At 41.2% G+C, this 21,422-nt stretch overlaps 2 protein-coding genes across 2 annotated transcripts; one reads left to right on the forward strand and one right to left on the reverse strand.

Annotated features, from left to right (window-relative positions):
- Positions 1-517: 517 nt before the first annotated feature.
- On the reverse strand, positions 518-13,097 carry LOC115796321 (mitochondrial import inner membrane translocase subunit TIM44-like). The gene is made up of 13 exons (XM_030752666.1): positions 13,013-13,097; positions 11,245-11,349; positions 10,978-11,142; positions 10,819-10,899; positions 10,422-10,571; positions 6,121-6,254; positions 5,940-6,025; positions 5,594-5,686; positions 5,295-5,419; positions 4,038-4,088; positions 3,543-3,632; positions 3,301-3,411; positions 518-2,913 (listed from the first exon to the last, which is right to left on the reverse strand). The coding sequence occupies exons 1-13, from the start codon at positions 13,040-13,042 to the stop codon at positions 2,794-2,796; spliced, it is 1,341 nt and encodes a 446-aa protein (XP_030608526.1). The 5' UTR covers positions 13,043-13,097; the 3' UTR covers positions 518-2,793.
- An 876-nt stretch (positions 13,098-13,973) lies between these two features.
- LOC115795726 (ras-related protein Rab-11B-like) lies at positions 13,974-19,834 on the forward strand. The gene is made up of 5 exons (XM_030751772.1): positions 13,974-14,185; positions 16,568-16,763; positions 18,183-18,376; positions 18,663-18,743; positions 19,127-19,834. The coding sequence occupies exons 1-5, from the start codon at positions 14,146-14,148 to the stop codon at positions 19,270-19,272; spliced, it is 657 nt and encodes a 218-aa protein (XP_030607632.1). The 5' UTR covers positions 13,974-14,145; the 3' UTR covers positions 19,273-19,834.
- Positions 19,835-21,422: the final 1,588 nt, after the last annotated feature.

A 21,422-nucleotide genomic window follows, 5' to 3' on the forward strand; every position in this document is an offset into this window, starting at 1 on the left:
CTCTAACTGTATGAATATAAGCTTGATAATATAATTTTTGCAATGGTTACTGGAGCTTGTTCACACTAAGGTGTCCTCTCATAGGCTTCAGCTGTAGTCAGAGAAACAAGCAGACCCTGAAGGACTGAAAGAGATTAGTTAGTATGAGGACGTATCTACTCGTACATCACAACAGACAGCTGTGTATATTGACTCTGGGTGAGAACCTACTGGTGTGTCTTATTTAAAGCCTAAGCAATCAATCGATCAATCCTATGCTACCAGATCTATGGGTTTATCACTCAGTGTCAATAAGCATTTATCAAAGCAGGTCAGTTTTCAAATGAGAAAGACACATATAATGTGGAGTGTTAAATTTACTCATTCGAGCACACACAATGTATTCAGAGCTGCTGACTGTGTACAAAGTTGGATGAAGCAAATCATAATACAGTGATCTCTATTCTACTGACAGAAATAGAACTCTTGAATACATTGTGCGTCTGCTGTGACTTGTTGTAAAGCAGTCTACTCCAACTTGAACCATCAGAATTTATCTTTATTCTGAACAAATAAAAACAGTACGTACAATGACAGATTTTATAACACACCGTGACTAAAGCTGTGAAGTCCGGCCTGTGGCGCCCCAAAACTTGAATGATCATTACTGGTGTAAATGTTGCATAGAACAAACATATTATAGAACAAACATAATATGTAAACATAACACATCTGAAAGGACAAAAATACGTTTCTCCAAAGTGGGCTGTGTGGATATTAAATCAGAGGAACGTCTCCCCCTGGACATTTTGGCAACTAATGGGGGATCATAAAAAAAAAAAAGATCACATTTGGCTGATGGTGATCCAATATGAGTTGATTTTTTGGACATAAAGCGAGAGACTTTCATGGCAAGTCTCTCACTTTTTTCTTACAGAAAACAGTAAATGTTTAAATATGATCCCTCTCACCTATTATTGACTTCATAAATAAAAGTGCATATTTTATGGTGAGTGTTTAGTCACCCGGAATGACAAACACACAACAGTCATGTGTTTCTTTTAAAACGCCATATAACCATGCGATGGATTACACAACATGATGACACAACCAATACTCACGAGACACAGGAGAGCATGGTGTGGCCATCAGAGATACGCATGACTTCTGACCATCAGTCATAAACTGTCTCATGCAGTTTGACCTTTAATGGAATTTGCTCACAAACTGGGAGCTTCTTTACACAGAGGTAACCTTAAAGACATTCATTAGGAACTGAACTGAATTAAACTGTCAAAGAAACAGCGTTATAGTACAATCAGAATGTGTGTGATCTTCACTGACATGAACAATAATATCTATACATGTCAAGCTACAGAGCAGTCAGTACAATAAAAAGCTCATTCAAGTTCTCATCATCAACATTTACCTCTTGCAAAGCCACATAAATAAACGTAAACCAAACAGTTCAGGAGACAAACAGCTGAAAAACAAGAAGCAGGAGGAAACACCTATGATTCCTCAAACAACAAAGCTGCCTCAGTGACTGGAAAGGTGAATGTGGCCCCATTTAGGCTCATAAGCATGTCAACATCTGATATAAGCTTGCACTAATAAGTAGATACACGTCTTACTGGGAGCATTACCCTCTGCAACAAAAGATTCTCCATTTCTCAATTTGTCACAGTACACTATGGTCTTCCCTCGGCATGACAGGGTGGACGTCATGTTTTATGCTCGTTTTATCTTTTTTTTTTTTGTTTGAGCTTTTTGTGTAAAAAGCAGCAGAAACCAACACAGCTGGTGTTCCAAGTCATCAGAAAATGAAAAATCACTTCAAACACTGAGCCTGAAGACATTAAAGCCCCTGTGGCTCAATTCAGCTCCTCTCATCTGTGTTTTTATAGTGATTTTACAAATTAATGTTTTAATATTAAGTCCTAAAATAAAGCATTCGTTAAGGCCAATCTGCTCTGAGAAAAAATATAATCAATCTATTAAACCTAGTTGATTTCTGCTGGTTCAGCACTCTTAACAGTGTGTCTACACAGGAGGCAACTCGGCAGTGGTTCACCTGTTGCGCAAACATCTGATGGAAGAGACATGCACTAACTACAGTAATCGTGAGTTGGTCTCAATATTGTGCCCAAATCCATTCTTTGCAGACACAAAAGGAGAACTGAAGCTGCTGTTCTTCTTCACACTGTGCCTCCTGTGCAGACATGGTTCAAAGCTTCCAACCACCGTCAACAATTTCACCTTCTGGCTCCAGTATTTTATAAAGATTAAGTCTAATTTAGGTATAAAACATCCCTCTAAAGACAAACAGATATCACAGACTACATGTGCATTTTTCCCCACATAACAGGATCATTTTCAATCTGCCCACATGGCTGCCCGGTATGGACGGGCTATGCAGCAAAATGAAATAATAGAGGCTCCTGGCAGGTGGTGAAGAGGGTGGTCCATCCATTCTGAAATTAATTAGTTCTGCAGTATATTTGCACTCCAGTCAATCCAAACACTGCACACATAACTGGATGCACAAATTTAAATGAATGTGTATGTATATATGCTATCTTCATAGGTAAGTAGATCTATATGCCAGAGGGTGGTCAAATATGTGCATCTGCACATAAATCCTCAGGATACAAATGGGACTCTCTCACACACAGCAGCAGGGTTTCAATCCACTCTCTTTGTCCAGGCTAATGTATAAAGGATGTGCAGGTATTCCAGGTATGTGTTTGTATCTCAGTTTGTGACCCCCAGATGAACCGTTGTTCACCTGCGCCCCTCCTCCTCCTGCTCCTCTTAGAGGACCTGCTCAGTGCTGGAGGCAGAGATGTCCAGGAGCCTCCAGGCTGCACTGGGGTTCAGCTCTTCTTGGTCCCGACATAACGCCCACACATACATCATTCTCATTACCTTCTCCTGTAGAGGAAGGAGAAGAAAACACTCAGGTCCAAAGAGACAGTATGGAGAAAGTCTAGCAGACTTTAAACTCTAATTTTCAGAATTTGAGCAATGAAGAGACAAAAGTCAATAAATGTCTTAATGATCTAGTTTATAAAACGACTCAGAGATACTAGACGTCATATCTTTGAGACATTTAACACTGCTAACAGTTGAAATCCTATGATATTAGACAAGGTAATATTGCTGCACCAAACCCATGAACTTGAAAGACATTAGCGAATGGGCATCTGTTATAGACCACTGATCAGATTTCAGCTTTTAGCGTTGTTTACTTCCTTAAAGCAGCTTTGATGGGTTCCATTAGATTCACTATTCTGGTGCAGCAATTATGAGTTGACTGACCGGATCTCCTTCCACAATATCTCCTTTGGGGCTGCGAATCACCATAACAACCTGAGCCTGGAAGGTGATGATCAGTACCGGGCCCTGATCCATCATCTTACCCATCGCTAGCTGAAATACAGGGATACACAACGAACACACACATTAAAGGAGAAAGTGAACAGCAGATAGGAGGTAAAGAGCTTTTGGAATTTGTAACAAAAGGTGTTTGATTGTTAATGAGCATGAGGGAGAGCACTTACATCTATGTTATCGATGTCAAGCACTTTAGACTGGAAGAGAAGGCCCAGAGCTCGAGCCTGCTGGATGGGGTGTGCAAGCTGACTGTAGGTCTGAATATAAATAGATGGAACACGCATTTAGCATTAAAAGATGGTTTACACATACTGTTTGCCAGCTAAAGTGCCAGCTTTTCCCATTATTGAAAAAAAGAATTATATTTATAAACACATTATAACTCTGACATAAAAAAAAGAAAAGAAAATGCCCCCAAATTATATTTATTGGGCCACTTTTCCCCCCCATCTGCTCAAATCCATGAATTTCTGCATCAATGTTCATAAACAGCCCACATTTTTCACAGCATAGTGTGTGTTCCATGTCTGCTCTGTATCCTTGGTTCAATTCTTCCAAACTTAATAAGCTCTTCGTCTTGACATTAACTATATTAATGTTAATATGTGCAGAAACTGAAATGGATAAATACTTATGTTACAGAGAGGTGGCATTTAACTCACAGCTTCATAGCACCAGTCCTTTAATATGTCCAGCTCGCCGTGGATCATAGCCTGCAGAAAGGACAGACTTTCAACATAGCATTTGGAAACATACTAGTTTTCTTTACAAAGCATAAATTATTTCTATTTGCACATAATAACAGAATCATTTCAGAAAAAAAACAAAAATGACCTGGGTCAGGTCCTCTGAAAAACTGGCCTTTTTACTGAGCAACAGCACAAACCACTCCTGTGCAATGATGTGCTTTATCTCTGTAATGCTCAGAGTTTGTAAAATCAAGTTAAAACTGAGGGTTATCTTCCAATTTCTGCACAGTATAAAACTTCAGCAAGGGTTTGAGCATCATGCCAAAACCAAAAGAAATCAGTTTAGATTAGAAAAAGAATTGTTTTTGCTCACAGAGCAGGAGATGGATATCCAAAGTTATCGTAGCCTTTCCAAGTGTCAAGAACTGGCGTGAGAAAGAAATTCAAAGAGAGCAACACAGTACAGAACAAGCCTGGAAGAGGCAGGAAGCAAAAGATTTCAGACTCTGGAAAGAAAACGAGTGAGAGATGCTCCTAAAGATCCCAAAACAACTGCCAAAACACCTTATCTCCAATAAGACAATCCTGCACAGGAACAGACTGTGAGCTTGCAGATCAAGAAAATCTCCACATGTGCAGAACAGACACTGAAGTACGCTATGGACAACCTGGACAAAGACTGTGCATACTGGAAGTGTGTCCTTTGGTCAGGTGAGACGAAACTAGAGCTCTCTGGACACAGAGATGCTGCTTATGTTTGGAGAGAGAAGCAAGAGGCATACAACCCAGAGAACACAGTCCCCACAGTGATGGGAGTATTGTGCTGTGGGGATGCATCAGTGTGTCTGGAACCGGGAATCTCGTCAATCATGAAGAAAGAAAAATATGTGAAGATTTTGAAAGAAAATCTCAAGCAGTCAGCAGCAAAACTGTGTCTTAGTCAGCTCTTTGTCTTCCAACATGACAATGATCCAAAACAATGATCTGCTCCTGGTGAAGAACTACCTCCAGAAGACCAAAGTGAGCATCACTGACTGGCCTGCACAAAACCCTGACTTGAATCACATCTGTGGGGTGAACTGAAGTCGTGTGTGAGACTTGTGGAAAACTACGACAAGCGACTGCAGGCTGTTGTCCAGCAAAACGGAGACACAGCTGGCTATTAGCATTGGGGGGGGGGCTAAGAATTGTGACCCTGGTAGTTCTCGGTTTTTGGACTAACCCGTTTACCTCCAGTATGTTGGGAATGATGTCTTTCTCACACTGTCTGAGGAAAGAGTCTTTGTCAAAGCCGGGGTCTGCCTTCAGGATCTCTGTCAGCACCTCGGACATTTCTGTCTTAGAGAAAAGACCACCTGGGAAACAAACACTAAAATCAGAAGCAGCAACAACAATCTGGGCTGAAAAGGCTAAAATGAATAAATAATCAGATTTGTTTTTGAAAAGGAAAACAAGAGTTCGGGATTGGGCAGAATAAAAGGCTTTGACAGAGAAAAGCAACTCCAAAATTCAACATGGTGGCACATTACCGAGGAAGTCAGTGACTCTGTCAGTTAGCGCTCGGGATGCTCTGATGACGGCATTGTCACTTTCATCGTATTTCATCTTCATCTCGAAGAATCCTGAATGAAACAAAAATGGAAGTTAAACAGGTCAAACGTGTTTTCGCTGATTATGGCAGATCCATTTTGCACCTGTACAAACACATGGACCACTGTGTAAATAAACACCTCAGGCTGCACTTTATTAGCTTATCATTGAATCTACAGTAAACAATCTACTGCCCCCTGCTGTCACAAATGGAAATCATACATGTACATTACAAAAGATTAATTCTACAGTATCAAAGCAGAGAAAACCAGAGGAGTTTCTTACTGTTAAAAACTACATTGTTGTCCTTGAAGTCCTTCCACTGCTGGTACCATTTTGAATCCTTGTGAAGGACAACACCCATGGCCTCTCTGAGATTTAAAATCACAATCATTTGCATCATCACAGAGGTAGGTGCACAACAGCAGATGTTAGGGAGTGGTTTTGAGTTCTAGCAATTACTCACTCATTGGCCTCAAACACTCTGCTGCTGTCATCTGCACTTTTAGATGAGAAATCGCTCCTCTTCCTGAGCTGAGAAGGAGCCCTGTAAGGACCGGCATCACCAACATCTATCTCCTTCTTCATGGATTCTACACTCTGCAGAGAGTTCACAGATTTTTATTATAAACAGATTCAGAATCAAAAATAAAAAAGCATCTAGGAAGTATAGGTTTGCCATTACAATCTTTAGCAGCTGCTAAAGAGAGCGTGGTTGATCAAGTTGTAGCTGCTGTTACTAGTGTTGTAGTACTCGAGATCGGTCTTGGTCTCGAGACCGGTCTCGAGACCGCTTTTTGATGGTCTCGGTCTTGTCATGGACTCGACCGCATTTGGTCTCGGTCTTGTCATGGACTCGGACCTTGCGGACTCGGGATTTTATTTCAAGACCAGTCAAGACCACAGCTGTGGAAATATCCCTAAATTGCCAGAATACTGTCCAATTTATTTGTTAACATCTTTGCTTTTATTGGATGCAAAACGTACTGATTCAAATCCAACAAAGATTGCGCTCCTCTGCCTCTCAAAGGAGCGCACCTCACAGACTCCGCCCCGGCTAGGTCGCTGCTATTATCGCTGCTTACGCCTGTATCATTTCACCGCAGTTTGCAATCTACCACAGAGCACGGACAGTTTCATTCACAGTGTGTACGTTTGATCTCACTATGGTCACGCGTGTGCTGCATAAATCGAAATAACAACCGGTATGAACACGAAGAGAAGTAAGAGGGAAAATGAAGATCAAAGGAAAATTTCAGGCTTCCGATTCAACAAAAAAATCCCAGCATGAAAGGTAAATACCAACCTTCATGTATTTTGATACACAAACTAAAAATTTAATGCAAGTTTTAGGGCTGCAACGATTCTTGGAATAACGCAATTCGATTATTAAAAATCCTCGACACAAATTTGTTGCTTTGATGTTTCGTATCAGCTCTGCAGCTCAGGTGTCTCCGTGTAAGCGGAGCATTTCCAAAAAAAACAAAAACGAGCCTTTAACGCGAGTGGATCGCTGAGATGTTTTTTCACGCCCCCACTTCTCTGTGCTGTGAGTGCGCATGTTTGAATGTGCGCGTGTTGTGCAGAGGATGTCAGCTGTTATTTTTTTCTTTACGTCAGCTGTAGCCACCAGAACTGATCTATAACCACAGTGTACTGGGGAAAGGGGGGCTGCCATTAGCACTAGCAATCGTTCGGTGCCCCCCCACCCCCGTCAGTACAGAGGGGATCCGTCAAAATGTTTTTATCAACCACCTGATCAGCAACATCAAGAACAGAGAACTTTGTAGCTGCTCCATCCACCCTGTTTGTTTCACCCAGAGAAACATCTGCAGTACGGAAGTTAAAATATGCTGATGAATTGTTAAAATGAAAAATTATTTCTTATCCAATTACTTGATTAATTGACGGAGTAATCAATTGAATACTTGTTTACTAAAATAATTGATAGTTGCAGCCCTACTTGTATTCAGAAAGCCATAGTCAAACATTAGTTTTCAGCACCAGTAGAGCTATGAGAGGCCTTCAAGAATAAAATACTACAGTTCCCAGCAAGATGATGTCACTTCCTATTGTTGCATTAAAAACGTGATAGTTTATGCTCACAATATAGAATAGAATAGAATAGAATGCCTTTATTGTCATTATACAGGATGTACAATGAGATTGGAGATATGGTGGCTGATATTCAAATGTAGGAAATGCTATTAGCAGCCGAGGAATCTGGATTATGTTTTTGTTGTATATTTTTTTATGTGATTTCAGCAAACACAGTGGAAGGAAACGGCACTCTGGGACACATTAAATGCTTGATGTATAAATGTAACTTTTCTGGATTATATGCAAAAATGATCATTCTATCGATCTAATAAGGCCTGATTTAGAGTTCTGCATTGATCCTTTGTGTATAACTGAAAATCCTCTTGAAGCAAACCTGACATGCACCTCAAAAAAACTGATTACTGCTTTCTGGTTATGTCTTAGGCCCCATCACTCAATTAACAAGTGGGAGCGGCATTTGGTGGTTAGTATTAACTTACTAATTAGCATTAGCATTAGTGCTGGGGTGAGGAATATTTCTTGCTAGAACCCGGAAGTTACCATGGCCACCACCAATGGTAACAGCAGAGAAGTAAGTAAGTTGTTTCTCCGCCATTAGTACATTGAGCTAGTGGTGGGCAGATTGATCCTAATATCGATAATATGGATGCCAACATTGGTATTGGTATTGATCAATATCAGTGTGATGAGATCGATACTTTGGCTTCAGTTTCTCTCCTGTATGCAGCGCTGCGGTTTCATCAAAGATGCGAGCTGACTGTCTAAGTGTCGCTCCTGTCACAGCACAGAGCACTTTGCTCCTCCCCTCCCCACAGTGTTTTGTTATACTGTCATGTGATGCATAACATATTTTATTTGGGGAAAAAAAAGGATTTTGCTATGAAACATTTAAATCAAATTTAAATGTAAATTTGTAGAAAATTAGTGAATGAAGGGACATTTTTTATTAAATTTTTTTATTATACTTTCTGAAAAATCTACCTGGAAAAAAGTTTGCATTTGTTCTTGAGTGATGATTTTGTACACTTAATTTATGAAAAAAAAAATCCAGACATCAATTTATGGGGAAAATTGTTTTATTCTATTGTTTCAGAACAATAACTTTTATTTTGATAAAGTATTTTCTACTTACATATAAACTTTGCCCAATTCTATTCTGGGTTTTAACTAATTAATGATCCAAAGGAAAAAAATCTCAAACCAGTTAAACTTCATGGAAATTCTTCATAATTATTAAAAAGTATTGGTATCAGTATCGGTGATAATGGCCCTGTGTTTACTTGGCATAGGATCGATACCAAATCTTGAAGTGTTGCACACAACTACATTGAGCAGCATACACCAGGAGTGATTGACAGTGCTAAGACCCTCCTCCTGGCTCTGACTGGTTGTTTTTGACTGGGAGCGGTTCAGGGAGGAGGTGGAGGAGCTCCATTTTTTTCGCAGATTATCGGTCTCATACTGTCTGACATGGTGACAGTTTTAACAAATATGTAAAAACCAGATTTTTTATAAAAGTTACATCCTGCAGCTTTAATCTGTATAAGATTAAAGGCTTTAGTTCTTACTGTTGATGAGTGTTTGCCATTTTTTCAGTTTTACACATTTAGCTATGTGGTTTTGAAAAAGCACCCATTTTTACAAAGGTTGTTGGTTTAAAAACAACACAACTTTATGCATAGTTTATGAAAGGCAGAGAAAAGTTAAGACTATTGTGATGAACTATGAATAATTGTTTTACATTCTGTGATAAATGATGGAAGTCACCCAGGAGTATTAAATAAAGATGGTTATATTTATTTGAGCTGTGAGTTTTTAATATCAGGGTAATTTTATGGGAATGCGGATCTTTCAGATCAATTTGAGAAGTGATTTTGATCATGTTTCACATTTTATTGTGTCATGTAGTGTCAGGCACTGGTCTTGGTCTTGTCTCGGTCTCGCCCCCCCTCGGGCTTGGTCTCGACTGGTCTCGGACCCTAATAGTCTTGGTCTTGTCTCGGTCTCGATAGCCTCTGGTCTTGGTCTTGTCTCGGTCTCGGGTTAGGTGGTCTTGACTACAACACTAACTGTTACAGGAAAAAGCAAATGAGTAGCACCGTGATTTCTAAAGAAACCAGACAAAAAAAAAAAAAAAGAAAAGCTTTTGTGAACATTCTCCAACCCAGAATGCATATCTGTGTCAGATGTGACCTGAATTAACCAACAACTGACTGGTGTGGCTGAAAGTGTCTGAAATCTGCAGGTTTGTGAACTACTACTTACTACTGTTAATATTCCAAAATCTAGCATTTTTCTCCCCCACTGTATTCAAAATATAAATCTAGAAATTCTGGCAGATAGCTGGATACCAACGACAGTGTAAAGATGAAGATGAGAGGCTTTAATTAGGAAATTCAGAGACGTTATATTTGGTTATATTTGGTGGAGTGGTGGCCTAGGGGAGAAGAAGAGGTTTCATCACTGAGAGGACCCTGGTTCAAATCCTCGGGCTGGCATCACTGTGGGTCCCTGAGCAAGCCCACCCCCCCCCCCCCCAGGTTGCTCCCCGGGCGCCCTTTGGCTGCCCCCTGCTCCATGCTGTGCTGTGTGTATTACATACTCCATGTGTGTGATGGGTTAAATGCAGAGAATGAATTTCACTGCATGTATATGTATGTGACAAATAAAGCTCTTTCTTTTTTCTTCTTTTCTTTCTTTTCTGACCTGTGAGATGGCCTTGAATGCGCTGGTCCGGCCCAGTTTTTCTCCTCCTTTGGAGAAAGACTCAGCAGAGCCCCTGGCTGTCTTGGTGGCCTCCTCCACACCTTCTTTGATCTTCTTTCCAATGTCACTACGACTCACCTCCTCGAGACTCTTTGAGCCAAATGCCACAAAAGCACACAGTAAGTATAATTTTTATTAATAACGTTTTACCATTAGGAAGCATTTTTAAACCACCATATCATTACCACATCTAGCCAGGCAACTTGAGAAAAACTCTTAGTATGTGATTACAACTTAAATCAAAATTTCCACGTGGGGGAGTATCCATCAAGTGTGCCTTAGATTCTGAGCCATTAAACCAGCTTGTTTTAAATCACACAAAGTTTTAATGCCTTACCTCTTTAACAGTCTCTGATAGAGAGCCGAAAGTCTTCCTGAACACCTCTGATGTCTTCACTGTTTCTGCCTCTATTGATTTCTAATGAGAAATAAAAAATAATATACATATCCTAGTAAATTAGCAAAAAAAAAAACTCAATCCAGCTAAAGTTCTTACATATTTTCTGCGGGCCTGCTGAAGGGCATCGGACTCCTCGAGCCTTTTGGCCTCTTCTCTGAACTTCTTTATGTTTTCCTTCATCTCCTGATTCTTACTGAACTCCTGACGAAGGTTATCAACAAACTCTCCCAGGAAACCTTTACGCCCTGAAGCATATCGCACCTGAAGACAAACACAGAGAGGACTATAGCAGGACAAACACATGCACTGATAGAGTGAAAAGAATATACTGGAATCTATGTATTGCTTAGTATCTGCCTGTACCTGCAGAGCTGCAGCTGGGCTCCTGTGTAACCTGTAATGATCTCCCCTCCACACTGAGGAGACCAGAGACCGGGAGCTGAGAGCCAAGGCATTTCTGCCAATCAGCTGCAATGAACACACAGGGTCAGGGAATCATAATTAATGTTTTATACAGCTGCTGTTTTGAAGGCATGCAACATGAGTGATGTATTAATGCAAAATAAGATATCACAGAGGATATATGAGTCAGTCGATGGACCTCCACAAACCACCAATTTGGCAAAGATTTTTTACAAGTTTCTGTAACTCCAGTGAGAAATGACTATCATTCTTTTAAAATTATATTCCTTCATTTAGTGAAACTAACACATTTCATAAACATGGTTAAAACCTGGTGACTGAGACTACTGCAGCATGAATATCATTATTCTCAACCAACAAGCATCATCCGTCTTAAATGGGATATTTTTGTCCTGACAAGGACAAAAAGATTTAATCGCAGGATAAATGCATTCCTTCATAATCCAGATTTTTAATTCACTTCCACTAACAGCTAATGTCTAGCCTTTATGTTATAATTACCGTGTCCCGGAGGGGGGGGGGGGGGGGGGGGGGGGGGGGGGTATTGTTTTTGGTCCGTCAGTCTGTTAATTAACAATATTACAGCAAAACTACCAGTTCAATTCACACCAAATTTGGACGCAAGATAGCCAGTGACCCCTAGATCACCCGATTACATTTTTGCCATAAGGTCAGAGGTCCAGTTTTTCTGAAACTCTTGGAAACGCGATAACTCGAGAACTTGAGGTAGGACGTTCAAATTCACACCACAGATGCACCTACTAAAAATCTTAGAGGAGTTTGAAATCAAGGTAAAGGTCAAAGGAAAATTATGCACATGGACAATTGGATTTCTTTATTATTTCGGTGATTCAATGTTTGGAGAGTGACACGTTTGTGAGACGGACAATGTTCAAATTAGCTCAAACCTCTGCCGGGAGTGGGCTTTGTTGTGCCCAGCACCACTTGTTTTTATTGATGTTCCATGGTATTGTTAGCCCTGCGACAGGTTGGCGACCTGTCCAGGGTGTACCCTGCCGGGATAGACTTCAGCCCCCCCCCGTGACTCTGAAAACGATAAGTGGAAGAAGATGATGTACAGACATTAAGTAAAATTTGCTCTAGCAGCACTGATCTTTCTGTTTTGTTATGTATTTTATCCTCTACTATAACAGAAGCTAATGGGAAACACCATTACAATTTTCGACCCTTTCTAAGTACCACGAATGCACCACATTTGCCATTAATCGTGATTAAACCATATGTATTGATAGGATCGCTCCAGCCTTTGTGACGAGACAGAATGGCTGTAATATAAAACAAGTGGCCACCGCTGCTGTAATTAACACGTAAAAACTGTAACACCTGTCGTGTGTTTGCAGCAGTGTTTACTTCAGGACCTGATTGCCTATAGACTTCTTAAAAGGCGCACTTTTAAATCAAATGTACTGCTCAGGCGCGCACACACTACAACCTTAATCAAAACAATGCGATGTTTTTAGACGCCGATAATTAAATAACACTGGTAAACCTCCGCCGTGCGTCTGATGAAACAAGGCCCTTTCTAACGGACATCTCGCGCTCAACCTGCTTAAACACAACAGAGAGCGCACCGTCTAAAACGCGCTCACAGCACTGGACGTAACAAGACTGGTAGGAGTCGGCCCCATTCACCGCAGTGTGAGCCGGAGGCTGGGAAACTGCACCGAAGGACATGAGCTTCACTAACCTCGTAGCACCGCCAGACGGAGGCTGCCATCTTGATCTTGAAATGCGCGGAGAAGCACGTGCGTTCCTGCTGCGGCAGCTGACGCTGCGCTCGACCAATAGGAGCAGAGGTGGTGGGCGTGGGGGCGGAGCCAGATGTCACAAGGACATTAAAGGAAAAGTTCACTCAAAAATGCATACAAACTAAATCATTATCCGGAAGCAAAACGGGTTTTCTATCATTTGTGAATTGCCAGAGTAATTCTAGTGGTAGTTGAAACTAACAAAGATTTACCACTCACTCAAGGGGTCCAAATGGGTTTAATTTGAATGTATACAGAAAATGTTTATTATCACCGCTGGAGAATATCAGATGTCTATGAAAAACAAAGGAGTGAAAAAAATCTAAAGACGGAACATAATAATAAACAATTACATAAATTACAATTTTAACTTAAAAATACACTTCTTATGACACTTCCCTTTTTATCTGTAATATCTATTGTATGCTTTACATTTAATTTTAGGCTATTCACTCCATTTTCTTTTATATAATTGTGCATTTCCTCAGTTTTCTTTTTCTTTCTCTTCAACATAACATTTTCTATAACTTAGCTCTCGAATTTGGTTTCATAAAATATTTCAGCAGGTACAAATTTATTGTTGACCTTGATTATAATATTGTCTGCTGTGAATATTAGGCCTGTTTTACACACACACACACACACACACACACACACACACACACACACACACACACACACACACACACACACACACACACACACACACACCATACACCATACAATGTGAGCATCATTATGAAGGTACTTTAAGGTGCACCGGCCTTGTTATTCTTCATTCAGAATAACATATCCCGTTGAATGTGGGGACCAGATGAATGGTAGATATCTGCTGGCATGCCAGTAAAGCTCGCCCCCCAGAGGAAGCTATGCGAAGTGCAGGGACTCCTCCCCTCCCTCTGCAGAGCTGGGAGCTCTCCCCTTCTGCGGCCAGCTCGCCTTGACAGCCAACACTGGCGCAGAGTCTGGGTCCAAACCTTTACCATATTTTTCTGGCATATAGCGAAAATTCATACCCATACTTTCCACACATCCTCTTCCGGAGACAAGCGCTGAAGCGGCCTCGTCTAGAATGGGGAACCGAGACGATGAATACGATTTCTTGTTCAAAGGTAAAAAAAAAAAAAAAAAAAAAAAAAAAAAGAAGAAAGAAAGAAAAGAACAAAAAAGAAAAGAAAGAGGAAAAAAGATGACTGCATTCCCCTTTACACAGGCTCACATCGACAGAGCAGTGCTGTGTGAATGCTTTATAAATCTTATTGTGTCTGTGTTGTGAGCAGCTGTGTGCATTTTTAAAGGAAACGGGGTTTTTTTCTAGGAAGCTGCCCGGATGATAATCGGTTGGTGTTAATATAACATAATGCTGTCATTGTAACATTACAACGCCCGCAGCTATATTTATAGGTAAAGGACGCAACAGCCTGTGCGTGCTCAGCCTTTTTTTTTTTTTCTTTTTTCTTTAGGAAGGGGGGGGGGGGTGCACATTGGGGTGAACACTTTCCTCCTTTATTGGATCACATTTGATCGTTTTCTCATTACTGCTCACAAGGCTAATTGAAGGCCTCTGCTGATCAATAAGCTTCCTCCCCAGATGAGGACGGTCCTCAGACAGTCCTTATCGACACTGCAAATGCAGCAGCTTAATGTCTTTTGTTGTCATGACAGGCAGTGGGCCTGGTTGGATTGTCACCGAGACTGGCGCGGTACCAGACTCCAGACTCAGGTCAATGTTTGTCTTCTCGGATGGATCCAGAATGCCTTCCTTTGATCGTGATATCAGCTCCTGTGGCACATTAACATCCCAGGCCTGTATAAGCCAAAAGGCCATTTAGATGTAACAAAGTATCCTCTGTGGGATGAATAGGGCATCTGCCGGAGGCGAGGGCTCTGCCTCTCTCCCCTCTCTCCCTCTCTCCCTCTCTATGCACGAACCATCTTCTGTGTACACGGCCGAAACAGGAAGGGCAAGGCGGCCTTAAACTGTCGATTCAGGTTTTGATGAAGCCTGTTATCAGCTTCCTGCAGCCCGGAGCAGCGTGATGTCGTCAGGGACAAAGTTCGGCTCTTTCATCCCCCCCCCTCCTCTCTCGTTTGTCGAAGGAGAAAGAAAACAGAAAGGCTCCACCTCTGCCGCTCTGCTGTGCAGCAGCTCAGCCCGGGCTAACACAAGCTCGGTCCCGTCCACCAGCCTAATCAACCATACACCTAAAACAATGCGTGGCCAAGGTCTTCTGATCCTCACATCGTGCTGCTGGTTTATACAGAGGATGCTTCCACGCGGCTCCTGGTGTCAGTTTCTAGTAAACTTAAGGTCTTTGCAGCGGCTGCTTTACTGCAGGCAGTCTCATATCTGTAATCGCTCTCCTGTAGATCTTGATATAGGTCAGCTGCCATTTGAAGATCAAGCTTTAAAACAGGGTAAATAAACGCAGATTAAAGCCTCAGTGCCTCGGTGCTCTCAGCAGTTTATTTCATACCACAACCCTTGCTGTGTTTGGACTAACCTCTTGTGTGAAAGGTCAAGATTATTTAAAATGTGTGATAGAGAGCAATAGATTTTGCTTAGCATATAAAGACTCCCTTCATTCCCTCAGTATATAGTATATTTTAGTGTTTTGGTAGATTTATAGGGAGCCACCATGCACCAAAACATGATTGTTTACAGTGGACCATTGTTTACAGGAAGTGCAAGACCTTAATTACTTTTGTGTGTGCATGATTTTCTTTTCCTTTTTTTGTCTGTATATGGCACACTGGGTTTGATATAGACTACATGAAGCTTTGCAGTTGTGTTGTTGCTAAATGTGACAGAGAGCCCAATCATACTGTATACAGATTTTATATTATTTTTTATTTCAGAAGTCCTGCACGCTATCTTGTTGGGTATATTTATTAAATTACAACATTTCAGTCCATCTGACCTTCATCAGGTATATGAATGCTCCAAAATGATATTTTCATGTTTAAAAGTGTGATAAAGTTTTTTTTAAAATGAAAAAGACACATTTTAATAAGCACCAATGAATTTTAGTGCTCAGAATATGTTGACTTCAGTCTTTTATTGTATAATTTGTTTAATTTCTCATAAATGAGTTTGCGCTTACACTAAACAGAAAGCCCCAGGCTTCCATTGATATCATCATTTAGAGTCACTGCCTTAGATCTATCCATCCATCCGTTTTTTTTCACTTATCCAGTTCAGGATCTTGGGGGAGCTGGAGCCTATCCCAGCTATCATAGGGTGAGAGGCAGGGTACACCTTGGAGAGGTCGCCAATCTGTCACAAGGCTACCACATAGAGACAGACAACCATTCACACTCAAGGAATAACCAGTTAACCTAACTAACCTAATTAACCTCTTTGTACTGTGGGAGGATGCCAGAGTACCCAGGGAGAACCTTCACACACACAGGGAGAATATACATACTGGATTTGAACCCATGATCTTACCACAGGGCCCATCATGCAGTCTTTCTCCTTTTTCTCTTCACAGTTGTTTTAATTGGAGACTCAGGCGTGGGGAAGAGTAACCTGCTCTCTCGATTCACACGAAATGAGTTCAACCTCGAGAGCAAGAGCACCATCGGGGTGGAGTTCGCCACGCGCAGCATCCAAGTGGACGGCAAGACGATAAAGGCTCAGATCTGGGATACAGCAGGACAAGAGCGCTACAGGGCCATCACCTCAGCGTGAGTCTGATGTAGTAATATGACTTTAAAGACCTAAAGGCCTGGATGACATCTAATTTCTTGCTTCTAAATTCAGAAAACTGAAGTTCTTGTACTCGGCCCTACAAACCTTAAAAACATGATTGCTAACCAGATTTTGAGCAGGATATGTCCTTCAGTACACATATTAGACAAATATGTAGGACTGCTTTCTTGTATTTGCATTATATCATCAAAATCTGAAACATCCTACTGTATCTCAGAGTGATGCTGAAAAGATAATTCATGCATTTATTACTTCTAGGCTGGACTATTGTAATTCATTATTATCAGGCTGTCCTAAAAGCTCTCTGTAAAGCCTTCAGCTGATCCAAAATGCTGCAGCTAGAGTACTGACAGGGACTAGAAAGAGAGAGCAGATTTCTCCCAGATTGGCTTCTCTTCATTGGCTCCCTGTTAGATCCAGAATTTAGATTGATTTAAATCCTTCTTGTCACATACAAGGTAATCAGGCCCCATCTTATCTTAAAGTACTGTATCACCACAAAAAAGTACTTCACTCTCAGATTACTCTCTAGCTCTCCTCCACAGTGTGTCTTTTGTCTTGTCTCCCTCCCCTCAACCCCAACCAGACACAGCAGATGGCTGCCCCTCCCTGAGCCTGGTTCTGCTGGAGGTTTCTTCCTGTTAAAAGGGAGTTTTTTCCTTCCCTCTGTCACCAAGTGCTGCTCATAGGGGGTCATTTTGATTGTTGGGTTTTCTGTAATTATTTTAGGGTCTTTACCTTACAGTATAAAGCACCTTGAGGCAATTGTTTGTTGTGATTTCACCTTTTATAAATAAAATGGAATTGAATTTAATTGAACTGTGTTGTGTTGTGCAGATGGATCTGCATGTCACCCGTAAATTGTAATAAAAAAAAAAAAGACACCATATGAAACAACACTTTTGTTGCATTATTAACACTGATGCTGCTGAAGGAAAGTTGCTTTGAATGTTCTTGAGCAATAAACTGATCCTACTGAATATTCTAAATAAGTGGTTGCATCTGATGAATTGCAAACATAACTACTAAGTATTGTAAGTAATCTAAGTGCAGCAAAAAAAACATCTCCACAAGGCACCTTCAGTAGCTTCTCTGCAGCTTTTGGCAACATACTGTCAGCAGACTGAAGCTGTCATTTTTACATTTTTTTTTTAACTACTTGGAAAAAAACCCCCATAAAAATCAGGTGATCAGATGAAAAGATGCACAGCAATTAAATAAACCTTGTGGGGAAGGTAGTATATGAGCCCGCTATGAAGTTAACAGGCTTGTAGTTTAGCTTAAAAAAATATGACTGCAACTGGAGTTGAGACTGAGGAGAAATTAAAGTCTTTCTGGGGCCAACAGGCAGCCTGAGAGTTCACCATTAACACGGCTCTTTGGTGCTGTTACAGGTACTACAGAGGAGCAGTGGGGGCACTGTTAGTGTATGACATAGCCAAACACCTGACATATGAGAATGTGGAGCGCTGGCTGAAGGAGCTGAGAGACCACGCCGACAACAACATCGTCATTATGCTGGTTGGCAACAAGAGCGATCTGCGCCACCTCAGAGCCGTGCCCACAGACGAAGCCCGAGCCTTTGCAGGTACTGGAAGTCACAGGTTTAGAACTTTAATGTCTTTATGTAGATATTTGCCATATTATAAGTAGAGAATATCATAATAGAGAGAATCTTGAGAAGTAAACCTTGCATTTCACATGGTTGTGGCTTATTAAGTGCCCTAACATTTTGGGAACTGCATTTGCATGATATGCTGCTTTGTTGTGGTGAAATGATTCAGTGTAAACACACTCATACATTATGCACCTGCTGCACAAAGGGTAGTGATACAGTTTTATTACTGTTTAATGTTTTCTTTCTTACTCCACAGAAAAGAACAATCTGTCTTTCATAGAAACTTCAGCCTTGGACTCAACAAATGTTGAAGAAGCCTTCAAAAATATACTTACAGGTAGGTATGCTCGTGGAGACTGAATGCCAGAGCTGAACTTTTTACTAGAATAATAAAAAATTTCTGAGGCACGAAACCTTTGGATGATGCAAGGATTGTAGTGTTATGAATTAGATTAAAAGAAGGCAGCTATTTCTGGTAACTTAACTCGTATTGAAACCTCCTCTTACTATTAGAATTTACTTTTGTTCCTTGATCTGTGTGAACTTTGATATATTAGTCATTTTGGATGTTTTTTTTTAAATTATATTCTGTAGTAGTGAGGTACTGAGTGAGGAGCTGTATAACTACCTTCCCACAACCCACACTAGATTTTCTTCTGTGGTTAGAAAAGTAATCATGCAAGAACCCACATGTTTTCCATTTAATCTCTTCAAAAACAGAAATTTACCGCATCGTATCGCAGAAGCAGATTGCTGAGCGGTCTGCCCACGACGAGTCCCCAGGAAACAACGTGGTGGACATCAGCGTGCCACCGACCACAGATGGCCAGAGAGGAGGCAAACTGCAGTGCTGTCAGAACCTGTAACCCATTGCAACTGCCCCTTCCTTACCTGGGTCAATTATTAATTGAAATCGACAGTGTTGACATGCTTCCATCTGACTGGGATGCAACGTTGTCTGAATCTGCACTTTTTAGAATCAGTGGAGGCAGTTCCTTTATGCCACTAACGATCAATCGCAGAAAGAAGTGTTTGAATTGATTTCAAGTTGTAATCTGACCCAGGAACAGTCTGCTACATTCGAGTGCAAAAACAGGACTGATGGTACCGCCTAAGCAGCTACCACAGTTAACCCCAACGGTGTAGCAGAATAGCCTTTCCTGACACCTTAAAAGCCTAGTCATCTGCCTGTTTGACAGTTATTGCGACACACTGGAGGCCTGGGTTTCCAATCCTGTTTGATCTGTATCAGCAGTCCTGTTTTTGGGCTTCTCTCCTCCTTCTTTATTCATCATCTCAAAAGTGGTTGTGACGCTGCTGGCGCTTATTTCATTTGTGTAAAATATATTCTTTTTCTGTTTTGATTTTGATAGCTTGTCTGCTCACACACATTATATTAATGCCATGAAATTAAATTTTACAATATTATTCACTGTGTCTTTGTTTTGTTTTTGGACATGTTGCACCTCTGGACTACTGTCTAACTCCATATTATTGATTGGTGATGCATCAATAGCCTTTGTTAACAGGGTTTAACATCTATTTCAGGTAAAGCTGGAGGTACACATTGGCTATTTATTAGATACACCTGTTCAGCTGTTCTAATCATCCAATCACATGGCAGCTACTCAATACATTGAGGGATGCAGGGATAATCAAGTTGACCTGCTGAAGTTGAAACTGAGCATCAGAATGGGGAAGAAAGGAGATTTACAGTGGGTACAGAAAGTATTCAGACCCCTTTAAATTTTTCACTCTGTTTCATTGCAGCCATTTGCTAAAATCAGAAAAGTTCATTTTATTTCTCATTAATGTAGACTCAGCACCCCATCTTGACAGAAAAAAACAAATGTAGAAATTTTTGCAAATTTATTAAAAAAAGAAAAACTGAAATATCACATGGTCATAAGTGTTCAGACCCTTTGCTGTGACACTCATATTTAACTCACATTCTGTCCATTTCTTATGATCCTCCTTGAGATGGTTCTACGCCTTCATTGGAGTCCAGCTGTGTTTAATTAAACTGATTGGACTTGATTGGGAAAGGCACACACCTGTCTATATAAGACCTCACAGCTCACAGTACATGTCAGAGCAAATGAGAATCATGAGGTTGAAGGAAATGCCCAAGGAGCTCAGAGACAGAATTGTGGCACGGCACAGATCTGACCAAGGTTACAAAAGAATTTCTGCAGCACTCAAGGTTCCTAAGAGCACAGTGGCCTCCATAATCCTTAAACCTCTTCCTAGACCTGGCCGTTCAGCCAAACTGAGCAATTGTGGGAGAAAAGCCTTGGTGAGAGAGGTAAAGAAGAACCCAAAGATCACTGTGGCTGAGCTCCAGAGATGCAGTAGGGAGATGGGAGAAAGTTCCACAAAGTCAGCTATCACTGCAGCCCTCCACCAGTCGGGGCTTTATGGCAGAGTGGCCCGACAGAAGCCTCTCCTCGGTGCAAGACATATGAAAGCCCGCATAGAGTTTGCCAAAAAACACATGAAGGACTCCCAGACTATGAGAAATAAGATTCTCTGGTCTGATGAGACGAAGATTGAACTTTTTGGCGTTAATTCTAAGCAGTATGTGTGGAGAAAATACAATACAATCCCAACAGTGAAACATGGTGGTGGCAGCATCATGCTATGGGGGTGTTTTTCAGCTGCAGGGACAGGACGACCGGTTGCAATTGAAGGAAAGATGAATGCGGCCAAGTACAGAGATATCCTGGAAGAAAACTTCTTCCAGAGTGCTCAGGACCTCAGACTGGGCCTAAGGTTCACCTTCCAACAAGACAAAGACACACACACACAGCTAAAATAACAAAGGAGTGGCTTCAGAACAATTCTGTGACCATTCTTGACTGGCCCAGCCGAAGCCCTGACCTAAACCTAATCGAGCATCTCTGGAGAGACCTGAAAATGGCTGTCCACCAACGTTCACCATCCAACCTGACGGCCCTGGAGAGGATCTGCACGGAAGAATGGCAGAAGATCCCCAAATCCAGGTGTGAAAAACTTG

This window comes from Archocentrus centrarchus, chromosome 17 (assembly GCF_007364275.1).
Source record: "Archocentrus centrarchus isolate MPI-CPG fArcCen1 chromosome 17, fArcCen1, whole genome shotgun sequence".
Lineage (NCBI taxonomy): Eukaryota > Metazoa > Chordata > Actinopteri > Cichliformes > Cichlidae > Archocentrus > Archocentrus centrarchus.